This window comes from Ursus arctos, unplaced genomic scaffold, assembly GCF_023065955.2.
Source record: "Ursus arctos isolate Adak ecotype North America unplaced genomic scaffold, UrsArc2.0 scaffold_21, whole genome shotgun sequence".
Lineage (NCBI taxonomy): Eukaryota > Metazoa > Chordata > Mammalia > Carnivora > Ursidae > Ursus > Ursus arctos.
The window spans coordinates 30,341,159-30,361,382 of record NW_026622886.1 but is presented as its reverse complement, the minus strand read 5'-3'; the positions used below and the strand labels follow the sequence as shown (position 1 = coordinate 30,361,382).

General features: G+C 39.1%; 1 protein-coding gene across 2 annotated transcripts in view; it reads right to left on the bottom strand.

Annotated features, from left to right (window-relative positions):
* Positions 1-20,224, bottom strand: part of LIN7A (lin-7 homolog A, crumbs cell polarity complex component) — a 122,280-nt gene that overhangs the window by 72,455 nt on the left and 29,601 nt on the right. For both annotated transcript variants that reach the window (XM_057316357.1, XM_026499960.4), the window contains exon 2: positions 7,599-7,717. In XM_057316357.1, the coding sequence (XP_057172340.1) occupies positions 7,599-7,717 (119 nt within the window). The remainder of the gene's footprint in view (positions 1-7,598; positions 7,718-20,224) is intronic.

Genomic DNA, 20,224 nt, shown 5'->3' with positions numbered 1-20,224 from the left:
ATATATAGTCTATAATTTAATATATTTCTATGTAAATGTATAAATATACATTATTAAAGCATATAAATAGATGTGCTTTTACTTTACCTACAAGATGAAGTTTATATGTGACATTAAGTTAAAAACTCTTGTGCAAAAATGATCTGAAATATGACCATCTAACCTCTGTTATTGTTATAGGAAGCTTCTTACATTATAAGTGAGCTCCTTGCTGGTTATTGTTAGTTATCTGTAATCATCCACTTTTCACCCAGTGGTCCACATTGGTTACCTCCCTTTCACTTTATCTTACCAAATAATAAATGACAAATATATTATCCGCTATTTTTTTTTCTTTTGTGGTTAACTATCACCAAGTCCTTAACTTCTTGTAGAATGCCAAGGTTTCCAGATTCCTTACTAAACTGGTTTATTCTAAAACCACTCCAGATTGTCAACATCTTTCTTAAAATGTGAGCCTCCTATTGAGAAGAAAATTCTTCATTTGTTTGGATGATTGACAACTACAGAACCATTATTCTCTGTGTTTATAACTAATATTTCTATTAGAACACAATAAAATTTTATTGTATTGTCACTAAAACCACTGAATTTTTCACCAGAGAAGCTACCATTTCTTAACTACTTTCTCTTTTAGCTAGGCACTGTGTTAGTCAAGGTATTTTATCCTTTTTAATCTCATTCGATTTAACTTTCCCAACAGCCCCATAAAGTTATTATTGTCTTATTTTATGTTTTAAAAAAAAAGGATACACAAAACAAGAGCATAGAAGTTAAGTAATGAGCACAAGATCATATAATTAAATGGCTAAGCAAGGATTTGAGTCCAGGTCGTCAGAATTCATTGTCAGTGGTCTTTATGACTCCACGTTCTTGCCATTTTTCCCACACACAACGCTGAGCCATGACTCCACATCAGCCTGCTGCCCTTCATGCCTTCCTTCCTGTCTTTGTCTTTGCTTCCTTCCCTCTACCTCTCCCCTTCCTATCTTCCTTCCCTTCCACTCTCCCTTCCTCCCACTCTCTTTTCTCCTATGTATCCTTACTTAATCTCATCTTGTCAGTATTGATCCATGTCTATGTTTTCTTAAGCTAATTATAAATCTGTATTCTATCATACAGCCCACATTAGTTTTCTCATACAGCTGATTACACTTGCTGTCCACATTTTCATCCACACAGTAGATTAAGATGTACAGAACAGCACCCAAAACAAACATGTGTGTCATAATGGTATGTCCCATATGGTTGTGGCATTAGGGCACAATGGCTCAATTTATTTTGTTTTCATGACTAACACTGGGGCAATGAATGTCTATTAGTCTTACGGGTTTTCTTAGATCTAGCCTATAGAAACTAACACTTCTCTTCCCACCTGTTTTCCATTTCCCGACTTACCAAAACACTCTACCTAGTGATAATTTGGGAGTCTACTCTTCAATTACAATAGCAGCCATTGATTATGTAATTATTGGATGTCAGACTCTATGTGACTTTACATACAGGATCTCTAATTATCAGAATCACTTCAAGACTGATGGTATCATTCCATTATTGAAAACTGACAAATAAAATATTAGAGAGGACTGAAGTAAGCAGCCAAGTTGGGATTTAAACATCGGTCGACTTGACTACAACACCGCTCTAATGATGTTGAGGTTACCCCTGATCTGACAGAATGCCTCACAGTGACATTTAACACATTAGTGGTGGAGGCATTGTGATGATAATTCCTAATCTATAGATCCCTCCAGGGGGAAGAATTTTAATGGAGACTTTGAGCCATTGAATAGCCGACTGATACATTCTAAATATTTCTTCTAAGTGGCTTATAAATTTAAGTATGTAAAACAAAGAAATCCCTTTATAAAGCAACAATGCAAGACTTAGATGCGGTGGGAAGTCGTGCTGGAGGGTTAATGAGCTCCATCCTCAGGGAGGAAAAAAAATTAGAATAGGAGCAAATGGAAAATAATCTAGAAGCAAAATCTGTGACTCAAGTATCTCAATTTTTAAAATTTATGACCCATGCAACGGGCATGGGTACTTATACTGGTTATCAATTTCATATAGTTTTAAAAATATTTACCCCAGCTTACTGAAAATAACAACATAGACTTTAAAAATTAATTTTGTTTTATGGCAGTTAAAGGGTTGCTTGCTACTGCCTATAACCTATATCCAAGCTAAATTTGGCTTGCTGGTTGCGTATTATCAGTCAGGATGGCTTGAATTATGTTGTGGTACTATAACCCCAATATCCTGGAGGCGTAGAGTCACAAAGGTGTATTTCTTGCTCAGGCTGCATGTTGGTAAAAGCTCGGCTAAAGCCTGTATTTCTCATTTCTTCCTCTGCAACCCAGGCTGATTGATCATTTATCAGGTGAAACACCACTAGTCACACGGCAAAGGGGAAGGAACACAACATATCACGCACTGGCTCAAAGGCTTCACCAAGGCAGTGGCACACATCACTTCCACTCACATTTTCTTTGCCAGAGCAGTTGTCATAACCACATCCTGCTTTAGGGAGTTTGGGGAAATCCAACTGTAACATGTGCTAAGAAGGAGAGGAGAACTGGAATGTTTTCCAACAGTCCTACTGACTGCCACAGAGTGATTCCATATGGAGCTGGATTATTTTCTTAACCTACAGTTCTACTACATTAGAGCATACTAACACACAGCACCTGGTGATTGGCCAAGGAAGGCAGTTTTCGGTGACTATGTCATTCGGTTCTGCATTTTTGGTTCACGCATGCATATGATAGTCATAAATGTGGGAGCAAGTCCTCACCACAGACCGCTCTCAGCAGCACATCAAACACCAGATCAATGAGCACATCAGCCTGGAAAGCAGGAAGCCTGAACGTTGTAAAACTTGGAAGATGATGATGGTAAATAAATTCATTCTGTTTTTTATTATTTTAGTTTCAGAAAGAATTTCTTTGAATTTTCTTGCAGAAATTGGATGTCCTCTTAAAATACGACCACTCATATACTATTGATTTCTCTCTCTGAGGCACAAAGAATATGAAGTGTCGGAAAAAAGTTCATCTCTTGGCAATAGAGCTATCTGAATTCAAGTTCACCCTTCAATTCTCATGGGAGATTCTCTTCTCCAGAGTCAATGTTTTATAATCCCTATATTTCAACCCATATATTTCCTTATATTTCAATTGACAAACTTAGGTCATTCAACCTAAATAATAGAGTGAGGAACCAAAACTTGAAGAAGCCACTTAAAATCCCAGAAATGGTCCTCACTAGGAATATCAGCACCACAAAACCATAAAAATTTTTTTAAAGATTTTATTTATTTATCTGACAGAGAGAGAGACAGCTAGCGAGAGAGGGGACACAAGCAGGGGGAATGGGAGAGGAAGAAGTAGGCTCCCACTGGAGGAGCCTGATGCGGGGCTCGATCCCAGGACCCCGGGACCACGCCCTGAGCCAAAGGCAGACGCTTAACGACTGAGCCACCCAGGTGCCCCAAAACCATAAAATTTTTAAATTTCATCTCGCATTCAAAAAGTTCTGTGAACTTTCTCTTGTCAACTGGTACCTCTCACTATGGGAGAGCAGCATGTGTCGTCAGTCCATTTATCTGCCATGTACTTCGAAATTACTTACACAGACTAGGTGCAATTTAATTATTAATCAGGGCTTCTTTAGCAAGAAAACACAGTATCAAGGTAAATATTGCCAACTACTATCTGTATTCTGTGGCTAAAGCTGTGTGTGGACTGGCATTCAAGTGAGACTCATTCATTAATAGATCAATGCCTTTTTTAGTTATATACATAAATGGTCTTGCTTCAGTCCTGAGCTCAACATGATTTTGTCCATCCTTATTAGAGATTACAGAAGAATAGTTAAGAACCGAAAACATCGAATCTCTTTTATTTTATTTTTTTTAAAAGATTTTATTTATTTATTTATGTGACAGACAGACAGCCAGCGAGAGAGGGAACACAGCAGGGGAGAGGGAGAGGAAGAAGCAGGCTCCCAGCCAAGGAGCCCGATGTGGGACTCGAACCCGGAACGCCGGGATCATGCCCTGAGCCGAAGGCAGACGCTCAACGACTGCGCTACCCAGGCGCCCCCTGGAATCTCTTTTAATCATTCATTTTCAGTAAAAAACAAAATAAAATGTCATGAAACCATTCTTCCCATATGTGCTGCCCATAGGGGCTGCATCCGAATGTAAAGCCAAACATGGGACTGCAACAGTAACTACTGTTACACGTGTAGAAGGCAATTTAAAAAATTGACAATTGATTTTCCTGCCTTTTTTATTTTTTTTGAACATAATTTGGGTTTTACAGTCTTGTTGACAATGACCTGTACCTGTTTTTGCTCTGTTAAGCACAACTAAGGATGATGCCCCTGGAGTTCTTTGTCTTTTCTCTACCTGTCATGACCAATTCATAACTTTCACCCTGGAAAGTATTTACTAGGAAATATTCCTGAAAAATCACGTAATTTAACCACAGAGATTCTGAGCATAATTTGAATGAGAAACCATAACTTCGAAGGTTTCATGTCAGCACAACAATCAGTACCCAAGAGACCAGGAGGGAAGGGATCCTGGACTCAAAAAACCTCAATTCTCAGGTATTGGTTGTTGTACCTCGTCATCCTTTCTAGCTGCTCTTTTCTTTCCTGCCTCGTGGATTCATATTTTACATTTTTATTGAAGGACTTTTTAATAGGTGGAGATACAATACTACTCTATGATCCAGAATTGTTGAATACATATTGCTCTTTTTACCATTACTTCTCAGTTAACGTAGAGTGACATAATGAGAATAACGAGGAACATTCCAAACTTAAATATGAACAATATCATAAAACTAGTGTGGAATGTGGGTCAAGATGAAGTGATGAAAACAATTTCTGTATAACATGCATTGCGCTTAAGGACAGAGCTATTATAAGGACATTACTTTGGACCTAAAATTAATCTTATTAGTCCAAATTTATAAAATGTAAGGCAGATAAATTATATCTTCTGTTTCCCTCTGAAATTGTTGGCCTGCCCATAGTTAAGTTATAAATTTCATGGATCACTAATGACACACACAGCACACTATACCACAGACAGGGTTTGGAAGGTATATTGATAATGCCAACACAATGTCTTCAAATTTATTTTCTTTTTTAACTTTTATTCTTTTTCCTTAGCAAACTCTTTAAAGAAAAAGGCCTGTGCACTTATTTGAACAGATATCCATACCACATCTACATCTCCAGACCCAACTTCTCCCCCAAGCTCCACTCAGTTGCCTGCTAGACTCTCTACTTGAATATCTGAAAAGCTTCATCAACTTACTCTTGTCTACAGCAGAGCTCCTGGACAGCCCAGATTTGGCCAACTACAAAGATTCCTATCTCATTACGTAAGCATTCATCCAATTGTTCAAGCCGAAACCTAAAAGGCAATTGAGACTTGTCTCTCTCATCCGTGTATCCAATGCGTGAACAATTCCTGTTGACTTTACTCTCAAAAAGTACACACAGAACCTGACAGCTTCACACAACTTACACTGTTCACCATGCAAGTTGCCATCATCTAGTCTCTCACTTGATCTGCTCATTACTGTTACTGGACTCTCTTGTTTCTTCTCTTGCCCACACACTTGTATTCTCCCACAGCAGTCAGAAGGACCTTTTAAAAATCTATTCAGGTCAGGGCAAAACTCTCCAAGGGCTTTCTCCCATGCTTAGAATGAAATCCGCTGTCCCAACCACGGCATGTGAAGCCTTACGTGATCTGCTCTCTGACTGTCTCTGGAAAGTCTACCTTGCTTATTTGACTGCAGAAGTTTGGCTTTGGGGATATTTCTTCCATGGACTAAGATCATTCTTGGTTTTTGCACTTGTGGTTTCTCCTGCCTGGAAAACTATACCCCACTTATATTTGTGTCATGTTCAATTACTTCAATTAAGTTATTTTCTTACGACCCCAGCTTAATAGAGCTTTACTCCTACTTCCCCTCATCCTGTTTTATTTATTTCCATAGTTTTGTCACCCTCTGACATTGTATTGCATGTTTATTTCATCATATTCTCACTGGAACGTAAATTCCATAAAGGTAGAGATTTTGCATTGATCATATGCCAAATTCCCAGGGAGCAGTTATACATTTGATGTGTCCTATCCTTCAGTTAGTTCTGTGGAAAGTGAAAGAGATGATAGAATATCTAAAAATGAAAAATTGGCCATCAAATCTCAGAGGAGTAGCGCTCTGTGAAGGAAGAAAAGAGTGTGGGGGGATCTAACCTTGATCTACAGAGTGACTATAGGAATTTAACTGAGAGCGGCCCACAGGGTTTCCACATATCTATACCTTTCCCACTGAGCAGCCGGTGGCCGAGAACTCATACACTTGGAGAAATTTCCTTTCAGCCTTTGGTTAAATTCATAGTTTTGAACTTGGAGACACAATATGGTTAAACAAAAATTAAATAGCAAACAACTTCACCTGATAAAGATTTAGCACAAGCACAGTCTAAGTCAAATCTCAGCAAAATCCAAATTGTAACCACACTGGCTAGGCTACAGTTTGAATTTGTAGTGAAAGAGGTTTTGTACGTCTCCATCTTAGTCACCTAGGTCTTTCCCACGCAGTGACTACTCATATATTAGCATTATTGAGGTAAAAATAAGTGCCTTAGCTACAGGTGGAATTGCAAGGAGGAAGGGAAGTTGATAACAAGTATTCCTTGTCAGGTGTATGTCCTCCATTAGAACCAACTCTCCAGGTAGTCACCGGGTTCAACTGGCTTTAGAGAGAATGACTATAGATAATTTATTATTGGGGATTTCTAGCAAAGCAGATATGCTGGATTTATGGACTTTAGGTTCTAAGTAATGAATTATTACTTAGTACCTGATGGGGAGGAAATGATGGGCTTACTTAATATTATTTTATTCAAAAAAGAATATGGGGTATACATCCCAAATGACCTCTATTGTAACCAGTTAAATTCATTAGTGGACTAGTCAAGTCCACCACAAGTCAATACAAAATTCAGTCATTTCTACACACTTGTTTTACGTTAGGCTTCTTGCAACCACTAGCAAGGAAAACATTACAAAGATTTGTTAGAAGAGCATATCAGTCTGTTCAGAGATTTTCCATTACTGCACTAGACAGCAATGTTTGGATAACTATAACACTAGTCTGTAGGAGGTTACTCTTCCAGATTTATCTAAGATTCAGTTGAGCGTTCTTTTAAGAAAAGCTCAACCCTCACGAATTATGACTATTTTAAATTGAATTTCCGTATGACTTCATGTGGCCACTAAATAACTTAGACTACAAGTAAGTGATAGTTACCTGCTGAGGCAGTGACCTCATTGGTATCATAAGGTTAACATTTGGTTTTATACGAATGTATAAATCCTGACTGGATCTAATTTAAGAATTTAGCAGACTAAATCGTATTTTATCATCTGTCCAAGGATCTAAAAACAGAAAGCTTAGATGTAGCTCCAGTCTTAACTATTTAACTGTTTGTGTGGAAAAGACATGTTTTCTCTTCAGAAGACATATGCCTAAATCTAAGTGATTAAAATTTTAGTGTCATACCTCTCGAATAGCAGTACAAAACTCACTCTGAAGCACTTTTTTGAGGGATTGCAGCTTGTGCACTGGTACTTCTCCAGATTCCTGTAGTTTTTCCAGTAATTCAATTGCTCTGGCAACATCTGAAAAAAAAAATCAAAATAGAGAGATCTAGAGTCAACCGTATCTCATCAGCAAAGTACTATCATTCCGGTTGAGTGGTGCAATGAAAAATAAGTGGAATGCATTGCAAAATCGCAACTTAAAATTCATAGCTTATTGATCTAATCTTTTGGTAAAAAGTCATTTTAATTTGTTCTACACAATTCATCACTGAATATGTCTTCTTTGGTGGCATTTCACGTATGTTATTTCTGTCACGCAAATCAGTTTGAATATTCTTTCAGGAAAGAAGAGTAGGAAACATGTCTTTTATTGATATCCTAATAACCAAATAAGTCCTGTCAATTTTACCTCCAAGATGCTGTCTGCAGTCTGACTTTTCCTTTCCCATACTACATTTATTACATCTGCAATTTTACATCTATTAATGTCATGATTTGATCAATGTACATTTCTTCTACTTACTGATAAACTCTTACAGGGTAGGAACTTATCTAAGTTTGGTCATCTTTGCATCCCAGAGTCTGGTATAACACAGTGAATCCCTAGGGGCGCCTGGGTGGCACAGTCGTTAAGTGTCTGCCTTCGGCTCAGGGCGTGATCCCGGTGTTCTGGGATCGAGCCCCACGTCAAGCTCCTCCACTGGGAGCCTGCTTCTTCCTCTCCCACTCCCCCAGCTTGTGTTTCCTCTCTCGCTAGCTGTCTCTCTCTGTCAAATAAATAAATAAAATCTTAAAAAAAAAACCACAGTGAATAAATATTTGATGAATTAATTAATTAACTAATGGGCTCTATCCATTTAACTGCTATTCTATTATTCTAAGCCCTCATCATCATCTCTCGTCCGTTCAAAGAGATCTTTCTTCTCCTCCAGCCTCTTCCTATGGTCCATAAGGTTATCTTTCTAAAGAATCTGATGGTGTACCCACCTACGAGCTTCTAGGACAGTACCAAGCAAAAGAATTTTCTGTAACAATTAAGTTAAATGTTCCTCCTTTACTTGACATTATCAAAGGTTAATGTACCAAAAAACATTGTCTTTTATACTCACAGCTTTAAAATTCCCAGGGTGGTTTTGTACTGCCAAGAAAAAATGATATGATGAAAGGCCATTTTAAAAATACTTATGGTGATCTCTTCTACCTGTTGTTGTAGTCAATGGCTCAGTGAAGAGTCACTTAGGTATTTATGTATAAGATAGAAGGTTTTCAGCTCCTAAATGTTTAGCTCCAGAAAGCATCCCATACCCTGCCATCAGATTATAAATTCATCCATCCATCCATCCATCCATCCATCCATCCACTAATTTGTGTTCCTATTAGACCAGGCACTAAATGTAACAAAAAGAATAAGACACACTTCCTTTCTGAACTCACAATCAAATGAGAAGACTATAACAGCATTGCTACCTATAATAAAACCATTACCTCCTCAGAATTTAGGTGGGGTTGGCATACATGTACGTATCTAATCAAAGAAAATAACCAGTAAGTGACTTTAACGGAGACTCTTCCTTGCCAACTGATTGCCAACTGTGGGCCAGTGAAGAAAAAATCATGAAATCAACACAACACTGCCAGTTTGAAAAGTTTGTCTTTTAGTACATAAACTGGAAGTCAATTGGACAATACCAGCGGTATCCACAATCAGTAAGTTACCAACCTGAGAATTTTATGCATTTCTAACTGCACAGAAGTTGCATAACTAGATGCCCACAGGTATGTGGAACTCTCCACATGTTAAAAAATTGAGCTCATTATTTTTTTTCCTGAAGCTAGCTATTCTCTTTCCATATTCCATAATTCCATGAATAGCACCCCCATCCAGCCTGCTCTCCAAGCTAGACAATGGCATCATCTTTCACATTCACCCCCACATGCAGTTAGTCAGTGATGGCTGAAGATGCCATCTCAAATATGCCTTTTGAATGGAGCCCTTTTGTTTGATTACTTCAGAAAAGCCTTTATTATTTTTCACTCATAGTACTGGAACATTTCCCAACTGTTCTTTAAATTAGCATTTTCTTGCTCATTCCATCCTCCACTTTGCTTCCAGAGTGACTATCCTGAATGACAAACCTCATTATTATCCTCCCCCACAAAACACCTTCTCTGGCTTCCCACTGCCTACAAGGTGAAATTCAGACCATGTAGGGTTACATTCAAGTCCCTTAACAACCAACCTCTTCTGACTCATCTCTAAAAATTCTTCCCTGCCCATTCTTACTTTGGACATCCAAAATTTTTGCTATTCTAGGATGTGGCACAGAATTCCAACCTGTAGGGCTTTGCACACATCATCCCCTGTTCCTGGAACACAATTAAGTAATTCATCCAGTAATGCCAGGCACTGTGCTATGCACAGGACACAGTGGTAAAGGACACCGAGGCTTGTCGTCATTTTCATGACATTTATAGGTTCGAGGGGTCACAGACACGCAGTAAAGTGGGCATGTCCTTAAAAGAATCACTACAGGTTAGCGCATGGCTGTATAACAAAGGCATTTATCACCATTTGGGAGCCCAGGAAAGGCCTCTTCATGGAATTAATAGCTAAACAGAGTCTTACATAGGAGATGTAGGTAGAGAAAAAGGGGAAGAACGTTCCAGGCAAATCAGTGCAGATTTAAGTCTTGTCAGGAGAGTGTGGGGCATTCAGAGACCTGAAAGGAGTTTGGTATGGCTCAAGTTGAAACCAAGGCAAGAGTAGCAAGAAATGAAGTAGAGAGAAATCACATCATGGAAGGTGTTTTAAATCACATGGGAAGACGGCTTAAATAGCATCTCCTTAGACATGTCTTTCCTGATTCTCCAAGGCAGATTAAGTTGCTCTCCTGTGTTTTCCCACAGTTCTCTTTTCACTCATTCACTGTAATAATTACTACTTTCTGCTATGCCTCTGTTTGCATGTATATCCTTTACCCTTGCAAATCTATAAGCTTCTTGAGGTGTCAGGAGTGATATCTTATTTGCCATTGTATCCATGCTTCAATGCAGAGTACTTGACAAATATGAGAAGTTTAATACAGACTTACTGAATGAGTAATGGATTAATTAATGAAACTAACTCAGAAAAACAGGGGTTAGAGGTTTGTGTCTAGAAGGACACATAACTTCTCATGACACTAGACCTCCTTGGTCAAGACTGGCAGTGTGGGGGAGGAGGCAAGACTACATCTGTAGGCTAAAGGCCACTGAGAAACCACACTGAGGGAAGTTCAGAAAAGTGGAAAATGACTCCAACCTGAATACTCAGGAATTCTCACACTTGGCTGCACATTACAATTATCTGGGACACATTGAAAAATTATTAATGCCTGAGACTCCCTTCCCCCTCCCACCCGTCCCCCAAATTAAACCAGAATATTCAGAACACTGGTTCTCAACCTTAACTGTAGATTAATATCGCCCAGGGAGTTGTAAAAACCATAGATGCTTGGGTCCCACCCCAGAGATTCTGATGTGATTGGCACAGTGCAGGGCCTGGGCATGGGGCTTTCAAAAACCCTCCAGGTGATGCTAAAGTACAGCCAAGGTTGAACCACTGGTCTACTTGGCACGGGTATTTCATAGCCTCTATGTGATTCTAATGTGCAGCCAGGGTTGAACCACTGGTCTACTTGGCACGGGTATTTTCATAGCCTCTGTGTGATTCTAATGTGCAGCCACGGTTGAAAAGCTCTGATACAGATTAATGGCTCTAAACCATGAATGTGCCTAACGATCACGTGGGGGAGGTTATTAAAACATATGTTCTTGACCCTCCACCCCCACTTTGGAGAAGTTAATTCAGAAAGTGTGAAAATAAGGCCCAGCAATTGGCTTCTGATTTATTTTTTTTTAAGATTTTATGTGTTTATTTGACACAGAGAGAGCGAGCATAAGCAGGGGGAGGGGCAGAGGGAGAAGCAGGCTCCCCGCTAAGCAGGGACCCCACTTGGGGCTTGATCCCAGGACCCTGAGATCATGACCTGAGCTGGAGGCAAAGGCTTAACTGACAGAACCACCCAGGCGCCCCTAGGAACTGTCCTTTTAAACAAACACTTCAAGTGATTCCGAAGTTGTTGGTTCACAGACCCCATTTGTTGAGAAAGTAAATAAAATGATCTTTCAGGTTCCTATGGGTCCCAGCATTCCAGGAATCCTTGCATTTCCATTATTCTTTAATACCCTGTGTAACATTGCATGGGGTTTTTCCAGGAGTCTCAGAATGACCGGTAAAAGGCAATGGATGAAAGTAATTGGTGTAAAGTACTAGCCCATTCTAAAACAGTGCTCCTTAGAAAGGTTGTCGTCAGAATCACCTGCAGAGCTTTTTTTTTTTTAATTTTATTTATTTATTTGACAGAGATAGAGACAGCCAGCGAGAGAGGGAACACAAGCAGGGGGAGTGGGAGAGGAAGAAGCAGGCTCATAGCGGAGGAGCCTGATGTGGGGCTCGATCCCAGAACGCCGGGATCATGCCCTGAGCCAAAGGCAGATGCTTAACCGCTGTGCCACCCAGGCGCCCCTCACCTGCAGAGTTTTTAAACCAGCCTGCTACCCCAGAGTAATTAAGTCAAAATCTCTAAGACTGGGATCCAGTCATCAGGATTTTTGTTTGTATGCTTGTTTGTTTGTTTAAGCTTTCAGATGATTCCTATGACCATCCAAGGCTAAGAAATATTATTCAAAAAAAAGCCATCAAGAAACCAGGCACATCCTATTAAAAGCTGGGCCAGCCCTATTACATTACACTATAGGCCTCTTCCAGTCCTTATTAAGAGGTAATTGTGAGAGGAAAGAAAACTCATGGAGAAGTGTTTTGTCATTAAGTTGGGTCAAAATGCTAAGTCTTTGCTTCTCTTCTATCCACCGAGGAGTGTCCCCAATAGAACCAGTGGTAGCTACTGGAGGTGACTGCAAGAAGGGAGACTAGAATCTTTCCTGGTTGCACAGGCAATGGACTTGGTGGCCTGCTTGCCCTCTATGCCTATCTGATCAGAGGGAGAGAATTGGAAAGCAGAGCCCACTGGAGACTGAACCATCTTGCTGGAACCCACCCAAGAGAATCGAGCAGGATGAGGTCATGGGATATACAGCAGTTGGTAAAAGCCAAAAGAAATCTAAGGACCAAAAGTGGGAGAAATCATGTGCCGCCACCCCAGACCTGGCTGGTGCTGCAGGGCTGGTGAGTAATAAACTGGATGAGACTGGAGTTTTCAATGGAATTCTGATTCCCTTTAGCTCCATAAGAGTACCTGAAACCTGCAAGGCCAGCATCTGGAAGGGAGCAAAAGAAGCCTCAGAGCCAGCAAAATACTTGTTCTTAAAACCAATGCAATAGTGTGCGTACTTTATCTAGGAGTCCCCTTCAAGGTTCTTATTCAGAATCTCTTGCATTTACTTCATGAAACTATTCTCCCAAATCAGGTTACTAATATAGAAGTTTGGGCTTACTAGTTTAGCTCAGCCTAGGAGGTATATTATTAGATAAGGACTAGGAAGGCTGCCAGACAAACCATGAAAACAAGAAGATCTCAGAATATTTTCCTGAAACCAGCCCCTCCTCTGGCCTGCCAACTCTCAGGTTCATCCCTCCACCATTTACCCCATTATCTAAGCAAATGCGGGCGTGTTACCCTTGCCCCCCACTCCTTCTCGTATCCTGGATTTCATTCATCCTAACTTCTTTATTTTAATAGATATTACTAATATAATTTATGTTGAAATATAACATATTAATATTTTAATATTAATCAATATTAATGTATTAATATTACTCAATTAATATATCAATATTAATCAATTAATATTGATAAATTAATACTGAAATATTAACATACAGTGTGGTGTTGGTTTCAGGCATACAGCAGCCTGATTCAAGAATGCTATACACTACTCAGTGCTCATGCAGTAAGTGTAGTTAACATGTCACCAAATAATGTTACTACAGTCTTCCAGGTACAGAATTTAGTGACTTATTCCTCACATACAACATCCATGCTCATCACAAGTGCCCTCCTTAATGTCCATCACCTATTTAATGCACTTCCCCCACTCCCCCCTCCACTTCCCCTCCTGTAACCACGTTTGTTCTCTATAGTTAAGGGTCTGTTTCTTGGTTTGCCTCTCCTTTTCCCCCCATGCTCATTTGTTTTGTTTCTTAAATTCCACGTATGAGTGAAATTATATGGTATTTCTCTTTCTCTGACTTATTTCGCTTAGCATAACACTCTTGAGTTCCATCCACGTTGTTGCAAATGGCAAGATTTCATTCCTTTTTACGGCTGAGTAATATTCGCGTGTGTGTGTGAGTGTGAGTGTGTGTACATATGTACACCACATCTTCTTTATCCGTTCATCAGTGGATGGACATTTAGGCTCTCTCCTTGATGTGGCTACTGCAGATGCTGCCGCTGTAAACGTCAGGGGGCATGGATCCCTTTGAATTCGTATTTTTGTATTCTTGGGTAAATACCTAGTAGTGCAATTCCTGAATTGTAGGGTAGTTCCATTTTTAACTTTCTGAGGAACCTCCATACTCTTTTCCAGAGCGGCTGCACCAGTTTGCGTTCCCACCAACCGTGTAAGAGGGTTCCTGTTCTCCACATCCTCACCAACATCTGTTGTTTCCTGTGTTGTTAATTTTAGCCCTTCATTAATCCTCACTTCTAAAAGCAACAATAACAATAAACATTTAATGTCTATGAAGTAGAGGGCATTGTATGCATCTTTAACCCGTTTTATCCTTACAACAACCTTTATGTGGTAGTAAATATTTACATTTCGCAATGAGAAAATTGAGGCTTCTACAGAGTTTTAAGTACCTCATTAACAAACAGGAGATCTGAGCCTGGAGTCCAGATCGGAGTGATTCTAAACCCTGTGCCTTTTATTTTTATTCCATTCACAGCTTTTCTTTTAGCAGCTTTTGCCTTCAGCATTCAGTACTTTTATAATAGCGCTATGCTCTGCAGGCTTTCCTGGTCGGACGCTGAGCTCTTAATCTTTCCTGCCTCAATAAAGATTAACCCCTATTCCATTTGCCAGTATACCTCTCAGGTAGTATTGTCTGATCACCAGAATCACCTGGAGAGCTTTTAAATGGCAGGGAGGAGTGGTTTTCAGTCTTGGCTACCCACTGTCGTCACCGGGGAACACTGGAAAAAAATAAAACCACATACCTAGATCCTACCTACATATATTTTTTATTTCATTGTTCCAGGGTATAGCCTTGACATCAGGATCTTCAGAGCTCCTCAGTGATTATAATGTGTGGCCATATTGAGAAACACTGATATGGAATCTCAACATACACCCCAGGGATCTTAATATCAATGCTACTTATAATAGTAATAGCTGTTATACCCAGTATTTAGTATGGCACTGATTTAAACATTTTACTCCTCTTCACAGCACTATGAGGTAGGTACTATTATTATCCCCATTTTACAGAAAAGGAAACTGTGACCAATAGAGTTGGAATGACTTCCCCAGGGAAACAGTAAGTTGTAAAGTTAAGACTTGAATCTCAGTAATGGAGAATCTGGGCTACATTGAGATGTCATTCAGGAATCCATATTCTTAAAATCATTCCCAGCACTTCTCCAAGATCGTTAACAGAGATTAAACTAATCTGATCAACAAATCCTTGCTTGAGGGCTGAAAGCAGTGGTTCTCAAATTTTAGTCAACATAAAAATTTAAGTCTGGACTATTTATTATTAAAAATTGAGATTTAAAAAAAGATGTTGAGGGTTAAACCTTGAAATCTGCTCTTTTAGTAGTCCTCTCAGATGGGGCTGATGCAGGAAGCAGATCACAGATAGACTCTTTAGGTTACTATTAATAGTTTAATATGTGATCCATAACAAGGTGAGGTCATCATCTGTTCAGTGCTTATTTACCCTGTTTATATCATTTTGCAAAATCCTCACCAATATATAAAAGAATTACTATTGTTTCCACTGTGTAGTTAAAGAAAAATAACAAATAACTAAGTCTCAGAAAGATGAATTATCTACAACTAGTAAATGATACGGCCAGGATCCAAAACCATATGTGTTTGACTCCAGTGCCCATGCTCTTATTTATTTGCTCTATCCTGCCACAGAAAAGGGATTACAAATAAAACAATAAAGGTATGGCAAAAAATTTTTTAATATAGCATCATGGACCATTGTAAGCTAGGGCAAACAGTGATAACACTATGGTATAATCAATGTGTTTATATTGATAATATATTTTTTAAAGATTTTATTTATTTATTTATTTATTTGAGAGAGAGAGAGAGAGTGAGGCAGAGGGAGAGAGAATCTGAAGCAGACTCCACACTAAGCATAGAGCCCGACACAGGGCTCAATCCCACAAATCCAAGAGCATGACCTGAGCCAAAACCAAAAGTTGAGCGCTTAACCAACTGAACGACCCAAGTGCCCCTGATAACATATTTTGATTATTGAAAAATGATCAAATCATCAACTATCTGTTGATAGTAAGATAACCTATTTTGGAAAGATTTCCTATAAGGTAGGTTGGACATTACAACCCAAAACAAGAAAATACTGAAACTTAAGTGGCATGAGCTTCCAGTGATCTGGAATAACCCAATTATTGTTTTCTTTTTCCTTAATGATGAATTTTTATTAACTTGACTGACATTTAGACTGCAGAATCTGACCTATGACTCATCTCCATCTGGAACTTGGATGAAGATGGAGCTGGGTCATTTAAAGCATATTGTTCACTAATTCCATAAACATTTATTGGGTACCGTGGCAAACAATATGAATTATCTACTCGAAAGCCATCTAAAACCCTCATGTCCCTTTCCTTCTACTACAAAAGCTGGAAAGCAAACATACTTCTCTTTCCAGACTCCTGTCATTTGGGCAATTGTTCTAATTGTAAAGTCATTGGGTATGGCTTCTAGGAAGGTTTTTAATTTTTAAAATTTTTTTTTTTAAAGATTTTATTTATTTATTCGACAGAGACAGAGACAGCCAGCGAGAGAGGGAACACAAGCAGGGGGAGTGGGAGAGGAAGAAGCAGGCTCACAGCAGAGGAGCCTGATGTGGGGCTCGATCCCATGACGCCGGGATCACGCCCTGAGCCGAAGGCAGACGCTTAACCACTGTGCCACCCAGGCGCCCCTAATTTTTTAAATTTTATTTATTATTATTATTATTTATGTTATGTTAGTCACCATACAGTACATCATTAGTCTTTGATGTAGTGTTCCATGATTCACTGTTTGCGCATAACACCATGCAATACGTGCCCATCTCAATATGCATCACCGGGCTAGCCGCTCCCCCCAAACCCTCAGTTTGTGTCCCAGAAGGCTTTTTAAATGGACAAACTGCTAACATATGCCTTCAGCAATTTGGTCTTTGCGCCCTTCGTCTTTCCCCAGTTTGTGATCATGCAAAGAACCTTCACATGTTAAGGAAGGTGGAGCAGGAAAAAGAAAGGAGCCCAGCCCTTGACGTCATCACTGAGCTGTTGTACTAGCCTTGAAGCGTGCCGCACCGATTCCTGCCTACGAGACAAATACAGGCTTTACTGTTTGGTTTTCTGTGTCTTGCAACCAGATACAAGCTAACTGATACACGAGCACATAACTTTTAAGGCACTGTTCTAGGTTGCAGAGCTAAGGTTGATGTTGAGTCACCTATGATGGTCCTTTGATTAAGATAGACTTGGAAAGCCTCTCTGGAAAGGTGACATTTGGCGTGAAACCTGACTGTTAAGAAGGAGCCAGCCTTATGGAAATCCAAAAGAGGGCCATCCAGACAGAGAATAGCAAGGGCAAAGACCCTAAACTAAGGGGAGCAAGTCTACATGTTAGAAGAACGCGCGCAAAACCAGGGTCCAGGCCACATGGTGAGAGAGGTGCAGAGCAATAGCAAGGGTGGCATCCTGGTAAATAATCATCAACCAGCTCTCCGAAACAAAAAGACAAAACAAAACAAGACAAAAGTCCTGATTGGTAGCACTCTCGGATTTCTGTTATGTAAATACTCCTACCATGGCCAGTTTCAAATTACCAGTACATCACTGGGTTGCAAAATTCCTCACTACTTACTTATCAGCTCCCACTAGGCACGTAAATGGTCAGTTTAAAAATTTAATGGGGTACAGCAGAGCATATGTACCAACACAATAAAATAAATGGCCAATAATGCCTTGCACTTCCATTACTCTGTTTATGAAAGGAAACGCTCTCACTTTACAGGTTACCAATGAGACATGATAATCAGTGTGTCCTCATCTGCCAATCATCTCTGCTTTGATCCACCAACAACTTGCCATGTTCCTATATGCTGACTAACTGGTAAACCCGAAAAAAGAATTAGCCCAATTTAACTGCACTCAAATTAAAAACTTCACTCATTATGTTCTTAAAAATATCCTACTTTATGTATTTATCAAAAACAGAATGATTTTTCTTCATGGGATTTGGGATGATGTTGGAGCATAAAACAAAAAAAGTTTGACAATACTAGAATTTTTAAATCACGAATTTATAGAATGACAAAATCCTGGCCCAGACTAAAGTGTTTGCCAAACCTACCACAACCAAGGGAACAATTTATGCTAGGAAATGAAAAGCTGTAGTTGCTAAGAGATTCTCTGAAATGGAAGGTACCTATTTCATTTGAAAGTGATTACTTACCCAATAAACAAATCTTTAGGTATACAAAGCTTAAGATACAGTTTTCTTTGTTAAACAATCCATTACGTGGTCAGAATGAGTAATGTTTCCAGTTTTTCTAGGAACTATAATCAGCATTTCTTCTTTTTCTTTTCTTCTTTCTCCACACCCACCCTCCCCTTTTTAAAATTCATCTAATTTTCCCAAGCAGCTAAAACTGAATCTTGATTTGCCTACCACTACCTGAGACCTCAAGAAATCAAAAGTTGCACGTTCCTTTTTTGTTTGAACTTTCTTTTATCTCTGTTATATTTGATGTCTTCCCTTCCCTTCTATATTATCACCTCACTTTTCTATTTAATCTTACATCCATGTCTGTACACCGTTACAGCCAACTATAACTTTACTCCTAATGACAGTGAAATTAGCTCAGTCCATAGTTTCTTATTTCCAACCTTCTCGGCATCCATGCAAATGAACAGCTGATTTGATTGTGTTTTGGGAACCTATGAGGGATTAGACCTGAACAAAATGTAATCTGTCTTTCCCTGTCTGAAAGAAGCTGAATAATCTACAGTCCTCTTCTATGCTAAATACTAGAACATCTGTGTCCTACTAATGTTTGTATATGCCATTGTATCCAATACAGAATCATGGCAATTGTAGGCACTTAAGTGTTTGTTGAATGGAATTGATTGTATGAAACTAAATTTTCTTGTTACATTTATCTAGTATTTGTATTCACTAGTTAACCGTGATACTTGTGTCAGGACTTACTGACAAGATTTATTTAGATTTCTTACAAAATGTGAACTCTAAGAAAATGAGAACTTAAGGGACTGGACTCTATCTTTCCTTAATGATCAAACTTAATCTTCCTTCCATGAGCAGGAGGAGCAAGAACCAGTGGGTATGACTTAAAAGTGTATCAAAGTTCATTCTAGCACTTGGGAAAAAATTTAGAGAAGTCTTATTTTAAGCTCTCTGGGGAGGTATTTTAAAATACGTTGTTCGGACTACGGTGTTTTGTATGCAGACAGTTTCTGAAGTTTCTTAGAACATGAAGACAATGAACATGTACTCATTAGCCAAGTAAGTACACTGGGTGTATGACTGGAGGAATACAATAAAACCACCGCATGCAGATTAACAATTAGGATACCTCGATAGTGCACCCCCAGCTACCCAGCCTGCCTATCCACACTATTATTTTTCTTATGCTTCATTTACGACCTCAACTGACCTTAGGTCCAGCTGGATGAAAGCACAGAACCTCTTTCACAGAGTTTTACGTTTACCTTAAAATTAAAGGCTATGTATTGTTACCTTTCTTTCCACAACTCCTTCTCCGTCTAATGATTCCTCAATGAAGGTTAGTAAAATAATTATTATTTGACATCTTAAAATACTAGACCCAAAATGATGTGGACCCTTAGGCTCTATAATACTTCCCTAGCTTAGTACATAAAAAAGCAACCGAGCTTTCATATTGGTAGTGATTGCACCTGTACGTATCGTAAAATTGGGAGGCTTTTTTTGTCATTATCGTTAGTAAACCCCAATTCCCTTTTTCATAGTGCTCAGGAAATTGGAAGGGAAAGACCTTATCAAGAAATTGCTGGAGAGACACCCAATCAAATTGGGTGTTTTCAGAGAGCTTATTATAAAGAAACCTTACAAATTTTACTTCTCATGTCCTCAAGTATCTCCTATTCTAGAAAATGGATGAATGTTTTTATCCAAACTGATACTTTGATATATTATTCTACTATCAAGCTACTTAACAATATGTTTCCTCTTCTACGTTCTCGCTACTATATCATACTGTCATCCAGTTTCTTAGTTACTTTGGGAATTGTGTGGTGAGGTTAGTGTGGTGCTATCTACACC